This window comes from Misgurnus anguillicaudatus, chromosome 11 (genome assembly GCF_027580225.2).
Source record: "Misgurnus anguillicaudatus chromosome 11, ASM2758022v2, whole genome shotgun sequence".
Lineage (NCBI taxonomy): Eukaryota > Metazoa > Chordata > Actinopteri > Cypriniformes > Cobitidae > Misgurnus > Misgurnus anguillicaudatus.
The window spans coordinates 17,956,979-17,970,685 of NC_073347.2; the positions used below are offsets into that span (position 1 = coordinate 17,956,979).

Genomic DNA, 13,707 nt, shown 5'->3' on the forward strand with positions numbered 1-13,707 from the left:
GCGCATATCTGGACCTGACTGGAGCTGGACCAGACACATTTAACCATATGTGTGTACAGAAATCTGCTCACTTGAGCGCCTTTTTGTGGTTAAATTGTTTAACCATTTAAACAATTGCAAGCCTTAGAAACACGTTAATGATAAACTTACCCTATTTAAATTGCATATTAATCCGCGGATCCATCACAGCACTACCCAAAGCTTCAGATGAATGGCACAGCAGCGGCTGGTGCAGTCGACATGTATGTTCGCGGCCACGCGCCCGAAGCAAATACATCACGTGTTACGTCGTGGGCAGGTTGTAGCTAACGGAGGGAGGGGAATAACAGCGAGCTCATCAAACGTTTCCTAAAAATAAACATTGTTCACGAGTCACGCGACTCGAGTCCGAGTCAAGTCTGAAGTCATTGAGTACGAGTCTCAAGTCGAGTCTGAAGTCACTGTGTGTGCGACTTAAGTCGCACTGGAGTCCCAGTCTCAAACTCGAGTCTCCATCTCTGCTACGACTGTTTCCTCTTAAAATCTTTGGGGTCAGAAAAATAAGTTGTTTTAGTTGTATTAATGTAATAATAGGTAGTTGTCATTAATAGGAAGTATTAACCTAAAATAGGAAAATTATCAAACAGATACAAGATAACGATCTTTATACCTTAATGCACTCATTGAATAATATAGTACAGTACTAGAATAAAATCAGTACAGAACATAAAGTCAATAAAGTGTGTAAAAGTCAAAGCAGCCACTCACTTTTAACTAATATATCACACTAACAAGACCTTTGTCATTGTTATCATATGAATAACAAAGCGGATTAATTTTCTGTTCTAACATATTCTCACAAGTGATTTGATCTCACAGTGATACAATTTAATTAAATTTCATCAAATGCTTTCACAGCTGTACAGTATGAATTCTGAAACTAAAAATGTGGCTCATACTTCAAGAATGTAAAGAGCAAGTGTATGAAAACTCAAATGTTCAGAGTGCAGTTGTATTAGTAGGTTGCAAGTCTTGTAGTTTTGGTTATGTTTTCTGTATGTGGGCACTGTAATCAATAGGATGCAAGTATACGATTATTCACAGTGGGTGTATTCACGTAGCCCTACACTAAATTCCATATTATTAAGATAAATTATCTGTTGCTCCCAATCTATTGGTACAATTGTCTTAATTAAATACTTCATTGATCATATTTACCAGAAACATTTTTAGTTTGACACAAATGAATAGACTATAAATGACAGACAGAATGAAATATAAACCATTTTACATACAGTATATGTAAAACTTTAGAGATCATAATTAATCATTTAAAGACTAAAGACAAATTTATTAATAAATAAAATCCATATATATAGCTAATAAAAGTTAGTCAATTACACTCTTATTATAGCTTAATTTAATTTTCATATTTAAACATAATTAATCTTTTCTTTATTTCAAATGCAATAAAATCTGAATTTCATACATTTAATTTTCAAAAGTGCCTCAGAGGATTCATAAATAAAAGGATCAGCATTGGGTCAAAAAGGGATGAACCCAACCCCTTGGGTTGTAATTTAACTTATGCTGGGTTGTTTTAACCCATTGCTTGGTCAAATATAAACATCTTCTGGGTTAATTTAACCAACGACTGCATTTGTCCTTTTTCAACCCAGCATTTTTTTAGAGTGCACACTCCTAAAGCTGTACACAGTACCTGTACAGTACAGAATGCTTTATTGTACTTTTCTGAAGCTATCCGTCCATTTACAGTACTAAATCATATTGAATTGAATGAATATTCTCTCTTTTGCAACACTGTTAAAAATTTCTGTAGAAATTACAGTATTACTAGCAGCTGTTTGCCAGTAACTTACTGTAGATTTGAGTTGATTTTATTTACTGGCAACAGTTAAGTTAAATGAACATTTAACATTACCAAGTCTTTGTCTTTACAGAATAAAACAAAAATAACAGCTTAATGCAAAGCATTCTGGGAACCAAAATCTGAAGGAAAAAAACTGAAAAGGGTTGATGAGAATTTCTGTTTCCCAGAAAGCTTTGCATGAGGCTAATATTTTATAGTTTTACTCAGGGGCGGAGTGGGACCCAAAAATCTACCGGGAAATTTCATACCATCAAAAAAAGAAAAAAGAAAATGGTTCCCTGTAAATAAGCAAATGCTGAAATCTAAAATTACAATAAAATGACTGCACAACAACATGAAATACCAAGCGTAATAATTATTATTTAAAAGATCTTAAAGTCAACAACAGTTCCCTAGTTTTAGGTAAGCTTAAGCTTACTATGGTTGCAAAGCAGTTGCTTATAAAATTATTAAGCCTGTTTGGAGAGAGATGTTTTATGTGACAAAATGTCAGTCATCGTCATCGTGTGATAACGAAAATATAACGAGGCTTAGACTAAAAAACGACAAGGGAATATACATCTCAAACTAGTTTTTTTTAATTGTAGGAACATCTTTACAATGAAAGTGCAATAACAAAAAGTTAATAAAATAAAAAGCTTTTTTAAAGTAAGAAACATTTATGGAATTGTTTCATGATTTTTACATGTGAGTTATGCACTTTTGAAGGTGGTCAGCAGCTTGTAAATACAATCACTATAGTAAGGTTGTAATTGATGTATTGCTGGTAACATACATTATTTTATTAAACTATATATAGTTTAAATGAGCATATAATGAGATGAGTGCCATGTCTATATACATTTGACACGTTTATTATCTTCTTACTTCCCTGACCTGGGTACCTGATGACCTTTATTCTTCTCTCTCTCTCTCTCTCTCTCTCGCGCTCTCTCTCTCTCTCTCTCTCTCTCTCTCTCTCTCTCTCTCTCTCTCTCTCGCTCTCTCTGCAATGTCTAATGACCTGCGCATTCTCGAGGACGTTTTAAAGTTGTGTTTGACTTGACGCGAAGCTGCTAGACCTCGGAAGATAATGCGCATGGTATTAAAAACGCGTCGTGCAATTACTTAAGAGCATGAATCCTACCTTTCATAGAAATGAAACACTCGCTTTGCGTCAGTGGAAAGTGGTCGCTTAAATATGACCAGAGGTTTCTTTCATAAGATTTGAACTGAGGCGGGTCTGCATTAGCGCGCACCTGTCTCGTCCGTCTCCATGGTTCTTTTTGCGCGTTCCCCCGGGCCCCGCCCATTTACATCCGTTGCGCGTCTTTATCACCTTGCTTTTTAAAATATTTTTTTACTCAGTAACGGATATGATTTAAAATGTAGCGAAGTACAATTCTTTAAATAAAACATACTTAAGTAAAAGTAAAAGTACAGATTTTAAAAACTACTCAAAAAATAAAAATACACAAAAAAACTACTCAATTACAGTAACGTGAGTAAATGTAATTCGTTACTTTCCACCTCTGACAATGAATAATAACACAGAAGGTGTGTTAGTATAGGGACGACACATTTACCTATTATAATACCTTTTCTGTCACTGGGGCTGTACCCTCATAGGTTTATTTGAATATATACCTCAAAAATATTAAAGGAAAAATATTATTGTGTACCTTATGGAAAAATCTTGTACAGTTAAATTTTAGGAGTACAAAACAGTTAACTGTACCTTTAAAGGTAAACAATACACTCTCAGAAATAAAGGTACAAAAGCTGTAATTTGGATGGTACCCTTTGAAGAGGACCATTTAGGTACAGATATGTATACATTTGATACAAATATGTATCTTTGAGGTACTAATATACTTTTTTAGGAATAAAGTTGTAGTTTTTGAAAGGGTACAGTACCAGTGACAACTTTTGTACCTTTATTTCTGAGAGTGTGGTTTCTGGTTAAAACCACATTATTTTCCACATACGGTACATTTTTGTAGCTCCAGATTTCACTCTCTTCCTGAAATACACGGATTTGAAAAGCTCTGTGTCCCTGATTGGCCAGCTAATCTGTACGTTGTGATTGGCCTGAATACCTCTGACGTCAGATGGAAATGTGACGTTCCTTACCATGTTTGAAAGATTCGGTCACAATGCAATGCTAACAGGAGTTATTCCAGGCTGTGAGTCAAAGCGGGAGGAATTATGATAATGTCGGTCTTGTCTACATCACCAATCCCAGGAAGTAAACTCTTGCCTACAATCCGTGTGTTTGTTGTAGTCCAAGAAAAGAAATTTACGCTGGAGACGATAACTCACGTCATCATTTACTTTTGGATTTGTACTTTTTGCATATCGTTAACATGTACCAATTCACACCTACACACCAAATGAAATGTAAAAACCTGAATCGGACCATAGTTGCTCTTTAAGTCAGAAATCAGTTAACAGCAAAAACTGTAGCCTCTTTGAGTGTGTTTTTGTGACAGCATACATACAGTACAAACTAGAATACTCCCTTTTATAAAGAAATAAATTGTTTTTATGCTGTACAGAAGCCTGTCACACTCACAAAAAAGATATTTTGAGAAGATTGATGATATCTGTGATGGTACAGGGAAAAATCGCAGGCTTTGAATGAAAGAAAAAATAAATTAACATAAACCATCTCTCATAAGCACCCCATCACGCTCTTCTCTGTGAGAGATAGTACCTGGAAGAGAAATGATATGTGAAATGATACCTGGAAGAGGATGAGGTAATGCGCTGGAGTGGGCACAGAATGTAAAGAGACTTATGAGCTATACTACATGTATTACTCTCTCTCTCTATCTTTCTCTCTCTTTTTTGTGTGCATGGATTTTATTCACTTTAATTATGGTGAGGGTGGACACATAATGGCATAATAAGTCACTTCGTAAAACACAAAAATCATGATGATGAATGAATAAATAAACGATGAATAACATTTTTTGGTGTGATTAAAAAGAATTAGTTTATGCATGTGAATATATTGATTTTTACCATATAATACTTGCAATGATGATCCCTCTGAATCTGACCTTGTGAAGCTTGTATCATCGTTGTACCTATAGCCACATCATACAGCACATTCATTATCATTCTAATGTGAAGTTTGTGGTACCCGCTTGTAAAGTCTGTTGTGTCTGACTACTATAATCTGATTGATTGCCTATTAACACTTGTGAAGGCAAGCATGATTTACTCTTTCATATGAGAAATGACAGCTGCTATTTTTCACTCTTAATAGCGGCCATTTAAGCCTTAACACTTGTCCTGAGCTATCCATCCCCACTAAGAAAAAGCATCTATTACTCCCCTATTTTCAACGATTCAATTCAACAGTGCTTTTGCGAAAACAGTTGCTTCCTGCCAGTTTCATAGTTTTTGTTTAGAGTAGCAAATTCTGATATTTACAGTAAGCACTCACTCGAGCAAACAGACGTGTTTTCTTATCCCTGGTTTTCTTATCTGTTTACAACAGGAAATATTTAATATACCACATTTGTTGCCTCTGTAAACATATTTGGATATGCATTACGATGTTGGTTTTGTATAACAGAGAATGTTTTGCTCATCAATTCTTCTTTTTCTTCTGTTTGTTTGTTTTGTCCCAACAGAGAGCAAGGAGGTGTACAAAAGGCAAGTGATGTCTATCACATGTATTGCTATGGGGATCAGCTTTCTAGGCACCCTTTGTGTGGCTCTCTACTGTCGGAACAAGTAAGTGGACCACAGAATTAATCAAAGCTTGAGCTTTTCCCCAGGGCATATCATTTGAAACAGGGTCTACTATAACAAGCTAGAGGAAAAAACTATCGCTATGGAAGCATAGAAACGTAATAACTGGAGGAGGGGACATAATTACTTTATACTGTACTTTCATATAAAAGCATGCGCAGGTTCACTGACCACATTTCTCAAATTAATTAAAACATTTTTGGCCCATGGCATGCTTCACTTTCAATGTGTCACAGCTCGCGCTTCTGCTATTCAACTTTCACTGCCTTGTATTTAATTGAAATGGGTTTATTCACAATTATCATATGCACAATATTCCAAGCACGCTTGCTATCTGACATTGTCCATATCTTTAATGTACATTAAAACTAAATTTGCACAAAGACTCAATTATATAAGATGAAATGTATGTTTTGATAGCAATATGCTATGAAAAGTGATTACAGCATGATTAAAGCTGCAGTTCGTAATTTGTGCCTCTCTAGCGCCATCTCTGTTTGAAACTAAAATTGCAGAGTAACTTTCTGTATGTCTTATACATCAACATGACAGTTAGAAGTACTTCCTAAAAGTTATATATTTAAAAAAGTCATCTGAACAAGGAATTTATCTGCTACATTTGTTTTGACTAAATACAAACCCAAATGTTTTAACATACATCACCTGTTCAAAGTATAAAAGCCATATCTGCACCAGTATTTAATCTCTTTAGATGTTAAAATGCCCTGTTAATATCAACTCTTGCTTGTTAATATCAAGGTCTGTTGCATTGCCTTTTTAATGGAGGCTCTCCGCAGTTTCAGCTTTCATTGTTCCCCAGAAATTCACATGTTTACATGATATTACCCAGATGATAATCACTTAAAACTTTTCGAATGAAACAGCACCATCTAGTCAAACAGGCTACAAACTCTTAACTATCTACAGCAGCACACACATGCGATATAGTTGCCGGGACCTCTTCTTTCTGTTTATGGTTGTGACAGGCTTTAAGTCAGAATGCTTCATATTGAAAAGGCTGTGCAGAATGACCAAGCAACACTAATACTGTAAAGTACATTTGTAAAGCAGCTTGACAATAGAAAAAAATCCAAACAATGATGACATGTCTGTGAAACCAAAATTATTTTCTCTTCCATGAAGTATTCATGGGCTGTCCAGACTATCGGAGAGTATTTTTTTTAAATGTGGGACGTGATTTGTGTGCATGTAAATAAAGATCTCACAGATATCATATACTGTACCAATCGCATTGTCATGGTCTATACAGGAGGCGAAGAGAAAAGCTTCAGGCCCACTTGAAAGAAAGCCGCAGCCAGAAAAACTACAACCTCAATTCTTCCAGCCTGGCCCCTAAGCCCACCCTTAGGCCTCAGTCAGGCCCGCAGCTGCAGAAGGTAAGCACCTTTGTTTTGTATCTGCATAGTACCTAAATATACTTTACTGAAGCTGGATTGACACCTTGAACTGCAATGCATCTCCCGTGTTTTCAGTCCAAGCATGTCTGCACTGTAAAAAAGATGTCATGATCCTTCATGTCACAGTTTTTTAGCTCCTTGTGACAGGGTCATGACAGCCCAATGTGTTTTGTGTGAAAGCACCTGCTTTGTTTATTCAGGCCACATGCTTTCTGTCTCGTCTCCTGACCCCACCCAATCTTTTCCTCGTTAATCTTCCTATTATTGTTTCATTCATGCCACCTGTTCTCCTGTTGATTTGCTCCCTTATTTAATGTCCTTGTGTTTGCTGTTCTGTGCCTGTTTCAAGTTTAGTAAGTCATAGTAAATGTTCATAGTAAAGTGTTTTGGTTTATTAAGTCTGTCCTTTATTGGTTACCTTGTTTTACCCCCTCATGGGTCTTTGCTTTGTATCTCTTTACACCCCGAATAAAACCTTGTTTGAGTACACTGTAAGCCTGCATCTGGGTTCCATCTCTCCATTAGAGAGCGTGACAAAAGATTTGTTGGTTCAATTTAAAGTTCCCTGCTGCGTAAATTAATTCAACTTAAAAAAATATGAATTAACTCAAAAACAAAATGAAAAAATTGTGTTAACTCACAATCTTAAGGGGAGATGCGGGCAAAAGTAACGCAGGACGAAAGTAACAAAGCAATTTTCTCCGAGCCCTGATAACATTTGCATCCCAAACTATGACAGCATCTTTAGCACGTAAACCCTTGACAAATATTGCGTTCTTTACTCACCGTTTTTAGCTTGTAGAAACAGAAAGGTGTTTTCAAACATGAAAAGTAAATTCCAAAAGCGGACATTTTTTTTTATATAACGCGTTGTGTTTCTGATTTCATGTGTTAAAGTACTATTTAGTGACCTAACACATCCTGAAGTTTGACTACTCTGAGTTTTTCAAAATAAAAGTAAATCAAGTTTAAATGTGAGGAGATCCTGTCGGGAAAAAGTTACTTTTGTCCCGCTGCTAATACTTTTAAAAACGTTAAAAATTGATATTATTCTAATTTGATTTCATTTCATTTTCATAGTGTTCAAACTATGTGTTTTATTCTCAACTATTTAAGTTGGTACTGTTGATTGCTTTTGAAACATTTGATAAAACTGAAATTTACAATAAAAAAGTAATATAATTATTTTTTACAAAGAAAATTACAAAATATGCTTGCAGTTCCATATTAACAAGGTCATAGTCATTTGTTATTTAATATTAAATAAAAACAAAAGTGTTGTGTTACTTTTGACCCACGTGTGTGTTACTTTCGTCACTACTTATGTTTAAAGTGAAATTAAACTAAAGTCGTTTTACATTTTTTACAAAATTTCACCTGTTATTAATAAACCACACTTGTGAGTTATTGACCACAGCAAAAATATATCTCTGTCTAAACATTATGTTTAAAAATTAAGTTTTTCTGAAAATTGGTACTTTCTGCCCCGCTCTCCCATACTTTAAGTTGAACCAACTTGTTTTACAGTGTAATGTCATGTTTCTTTTTTAAATGGCCAATAGTCAGGAAACTAATAATATAATGCTTATATTGAACATAAAACCCTATTTTTGTTTTGAATGTGGTCACCAAAGAAAAGCGTATGTCAGCATTAGTGTATTTAGGTTCTTAAAGACATGCATTCACATGATCAGATCAGTGGACACTACACACCTTTCAAAGCTCTTCATGGTGTGTAAATCTTTAAAGACAGCCACACTAATAATGGTAGTCAAGCTAGTCCATCATCAAGGGTTTGTGATTTCTGCATGTGCTTCTCTGCTGTTCTGTCTCAGAGCCTCATGTTCCAGTGAAGAACATAGACAATGCATTACTTATCCTTGATCCCACTGTGGGATTTTGTTAATATGCCTTACTTTCTCAATAGCTCCAGTCAACAGATCCATCAGAGATAAGCCGATACAGGCTATTTACATGGTAAACAAGGTGGTAATTTGAATGTCACTCAAACCCAGTGAGATGTTTAATCACTACAGCAATCATACACTGTCAGGGGACATGCAAATGCCAAGAGAAGCAATCAAAAACAGTGACAAGGATAGCCAAGCTTCTGACACATGCCGGTGGCAATAGTCTTCCTTTCAATGACAAGTTCTTTTTTTAACAATAATAAAAACTTCAGTGTACCATACCAAACATTCAGTACTAGGAATTTACTGTACTGTAATCTGTTAAAAGGCATGTATCTAAATTAGACAATCCAGTAGTATCAATAACGGTGAAACTGTATAAATCTTTTATGTTATAGATCTAAGATATGACTATATAAATATTACATTTTCAAAGTCAAACATATTTGGAGACCCCCAAGCATATTTCATTTGTGTTCCTGTGAAGCGATCACTGAAAGTTCAGCCCACGGCCTATAAATAAACATTTAATAATACACAAGTAACATTCAGTCTAGTCTAGGTTGACATTTCAGACTTGTCCATGTAAATTTGAATTATTTGTTTCTTTCATTGCTGTTGCATGGGCCACAGCAGTATAGATTTTTGCATTGACGTGTAGCTAACGTGAGGGTCAGTAGGACATTCACAGCTCTCAATTCACAACCCTGTCACATCTAATACATTTACCACAGAAACTCCACAGTTGCTTTTAAAACAATTACAATACGGCTTGAGGCACATAATGCAGATGATTAAATCTGCTGTTATTCTCGCTAAATGAAAACTTATATTATACTAACGTTTCCCTCTTTACCGTCTAATTTCTTTCTGAGGAACCAGCATCTGTGGTCAGACTGAATGTTTAGTATGAAGCTTTATGTAATACACATTTAAAACAAATACTATAACTAACTATTATCCTTACTTTTCATTTTGCTGGAGTTTGTTTTTGTTCATAAAGCTGCTGAATAAACAGTACCGTATTTTCCGGACTATAAGTCACACTTTTTTCATAGTTTGGCGTGTCCTGGAACTTAAAGCAACACTAAAGAGTTTTTGCTCTTTGCTCCCCCTACAGGTTAGAAGCGTAATTGTCCATTACCACTGTCATAAATACTGCAGCATAGCTGGCTCTGATTGGATTTTAGGTCTGCCGTAAAGCAAGTTTTTGTAGTTTTCTTTTTGTAGTCGAACTACAGGACCGCGACCCGAGTACTTCTTTAGTGCTGTTTCGAGTGGATGAACGACTGAAACTTTTTTGGAAACGTTATTTTAAGGTAAAAAAAACTCTTTGGTGTTGCTTAAAGTTCAGGTGCGACTTCTACGTCAAAATTATTTCATATGAACCAAGAGAAATCATTACCGTCTATAGCCGCAAGAGTCCGCTTTGCTCCTGTATTTATGTAATTCAATGGATTCAGTGATGTGGAATGACTTCGGGACCTTTTTGAACTTTAATTTAGCCCATTGTGTAAATAACTGTTAATGTTACTTTAACATATACGGACACCTATTCAGCCTGCTGTTCTGTGCTATTGTTTAGTTGAATAACTTGCCTTTCCAGATTAAATGTCTGTTCTTTGGCTTGGATTTTGTGAAATCATTTTCTAAATAAACACGATGTATAGTCCAGTGCGACTTATAGTCAAAAAAAAAAAAAATGGTGTGATATGCTAGGTGAAATGTTTCATTTTGATGTCAGTAAATATCAGACATTTATTATATCTGCCATTATGGTATCTGACATTTCCAAAAAATGCTAGTTTAAAATACTTGAATTATTCGGAGATATACTGACGTTTATTTGTGTTATGTGCATTTTGGGAAATACTCCTGAAAAACAATGAAACTTATAACCGGTTAATTAAAAATATGGCAAATATGTGCCTTTAAAAACCTAGTTAAAATAGTTTTTTGCGTGTGTTTTGCTACATAAAATTGTCCTAATGTGAAGATATTAAGTTTAGTAAAGATTTGGTAAAGGAATGTCAAAGATTGAAATAAATGTGAAATCAATGATTGATATCAAACTTTGATGCTCCTAATATTATTAGATTGTGAGACTTTAGCCTGGATTTTACAGACACGGTCATATGTTGTTATATTATTTAAATTATTTTATTTCTAAACTGTCTCATTCATGCATACAATGCATACTAAGTGAAAACATATACAGCAAAAAAAAATATGTTGTTTGTACAGTTTTAAAACACATTTTTAAACATTTTATCTGAATTTTTCCTTGGCTTTGTTAAAGGTTTAGTAGTCTATTCAGACATGTTTGATGGAATTGTAGGTGGCTGTACTTTGAGTAAGAAGAGATCAGACAGATGCGCTTTCAAAAGATTTTGTATGAAGTCTTTTTTGATTGTCTTAACAGGTTCGTTTGAGTTTGCCAAGGTGCAGTTTTACTGAAAAAGAAATCGATTGCTTTAGTAATGATCATCCTCCATCTTTTATAATGCCCATGTGACACATTGTGCTGAATAGTGTTGACCTTAAATTCAGAAATGACCATTTCAATCTGCGAATGAATCAGACAGCTTCTATCTTCCTCAATCCTGTTCCAGAAAATGATTTTTTTTAAAGACATTAAATAGCACTGTGAGTCATAACTCTGTTTTTGTCAACCAAGATGGGTACTAACATGACTTTGGGTTTCTAAATAAATACCCTTACCCGCCAAAGGTAATCCGACATGTTCATTTGATTTTTATGTTTAAATAGATATGCGTGAAAATGACTATTTTTGCAATTCAGGCCAGTGAATCACGAGTGTGATGTCTTTTTAAAAATTCTGGCTTTACTTCCTGAATTTAAATAAATCTGTTATTACTCAGAAAGTCTTGCCACCAGTTCCTCCTACACCTTTATACTCATTCTTTCTCTATCTTATTGTTCCTCTATCTACCTCCTACTCACCTGATGTTTTCAATAGCACATTACTATCACAATCAGTGAATATGTAATCCAAATTAACATTGAGAATTGGACATAGCATAAAACACGTGATCTTGTTTGTAAAATCCTGGCTAGGCTTATAATCTATTTATGAGATAAAGATCAAAAAAGTTTGATTTTACATGAACCTACTCAGTCAATGTTAAATATATCAGTGTTATTGTATATTTCCACAGAACCTGCATTAAAGATTTTATGTAGAAAAAAGCATTAGCTTGATTTTCACAGGCAGGGTCACATATCAAGCTTATACCATACACTGCACACTCATGTACCTTTTTTTCACTAGGACAGTAACTAAAAGGTCCTAATTTAGTTACAGATATAAGGTATGAGAGCAGTGGTTCCCAAACTTTTTCAGCGTGCGGCCCCCCTTGGGTACGGTGCATTCCTTCGCAGCCCCCCAAAGAAAATTTGTAACAAAAACAGTTTTAAAACTTTTTAATAAAAAAAGCATTAAATTATACAAAAAAGTAGTGCTGTTGGTTAGTTGCCTTATTTTTTTTACGTTTAATTACACAGAATTCATGATAAATGAATGTATTTCATAAAATGTCATAAAACTGGGGCCCCCCTGGTACCATCTTCCGGCTCCCAGTTTGTAAACCAGAGGTACCAATATGTTCCTTTTGGGAACAAAGTTTACTTTAAGAGGTAGCGCCCCAGTGACAACTTTTGTACAATCATGTACCTTTTTTTCTGAGTGTGTATGCTATTTCTATGTCAGTGTTCCTCCTTGTGACTATGCTATATCATATCCTTTTCATCTGGATTAAAAAGGCCAATTATGAAAGTCTTATATGAACTGCCCATATTGTTCCTACATACAGTAATTTCAGTTCTGGGAGTTCTTCTGGGACTTGTGCATGTTTTACATACAGTAGCTCTGAAATGACTATATTATCCAATTAGGGTGACTCTAGTGTCCTTCACTGATCCCCCATCAGCCATCGGGTCTCTTTTTGCACACCGCCTCTCTATTCTGCTCCACTCGACACTGTGGAGTGAAGGTGGGATAGTGGAGAGATTAAGTATCTTTCTGACATTCAGATCATTTTGTGCATTCTGCCCGAGGCAATTGGGTTTTATGAGGAAAGTCTTTCAAGGTGTGAAATTTAAATTGGATTTGTCTGCAGGATCCATAGAAGTCTGTTAGATTATCTGAACACCAGTGCAACCGGCAAGTGACTCTTTGTCGAGAAAAAAAGTATAGCAGAATCCTCAATGAGCTTTTCCTACTAACTAGATACATTGTCCTACTGGAAATTTTAAAAAATCTTAAAATTTAGAGCATCGTCACTGATGACATTTCTCTTTGTGTCTTTGGTTTTTGCAGTATTATAAATCAACAAGGTCTGCTCCACCACATGGGGGCGCAGTATGCGAGTCCCGTTTTGCTCAAAGCAACGCTGCCTCTACCAGTCCACAGGGCACATCAACAGGAAAGCATCCCAGGTATGGTTTAATTGACATTGATTTGAAAAATCATTTTGGTGGATGGGAGAGATTATAAAGACTAGCATCACAGCAAATGCAACCAATTACATTTATTAAGGTATACCACTTTTTGCATGCTAGGGAATAAAAAAACTTGCCTTGATCTTGTCTTGTGCTCTCTTAGTTACTGCCACAACAATGAGCTACAATTGTGCTAAAAATGTCTTTTCCAATTTAGTTGCAAAACACATTTTTTTTGTCCATCTAAGGACAGCCTACCTAATTTAAAATAATATTTTTTCCATAGCCATTTAATAGCATGACA

The 13,707-nt window shown here is 35.2% G+C and overlaps 1 protein-coding gene across 3 annotated transcripts in view; it reads left to right on the forward strand.

Annotated features, from left to right (window-relative positions):
- The window catches only part of nrg3a (neuregulin 3a), a 366,558-nt gene that overhangs the window by 338,985 nt on the left and 13,866 nt on the right, over positions 1–13,707 (forward strand). For all 3 annotated transcript variants that reach the window (XM_055170877.2, XM_055170879.2, XM_055170878.2), the window contains 3 exons: positions 5,494–5,596; positions 6,885–7,011; positions 13,282–13,400. In XM_055170877.2, coding sequence (XP_055026852.2) covers positions 5,494–5,596; positions 6,885–7,011; positions 13,282–13,400 — 349 coding nt within the window. The remainder of the gene's footprint in view (positions 1–5,493; positions 5,597–6,884; positions 7,012–13,281; positions 13,401–13,707) is intronic.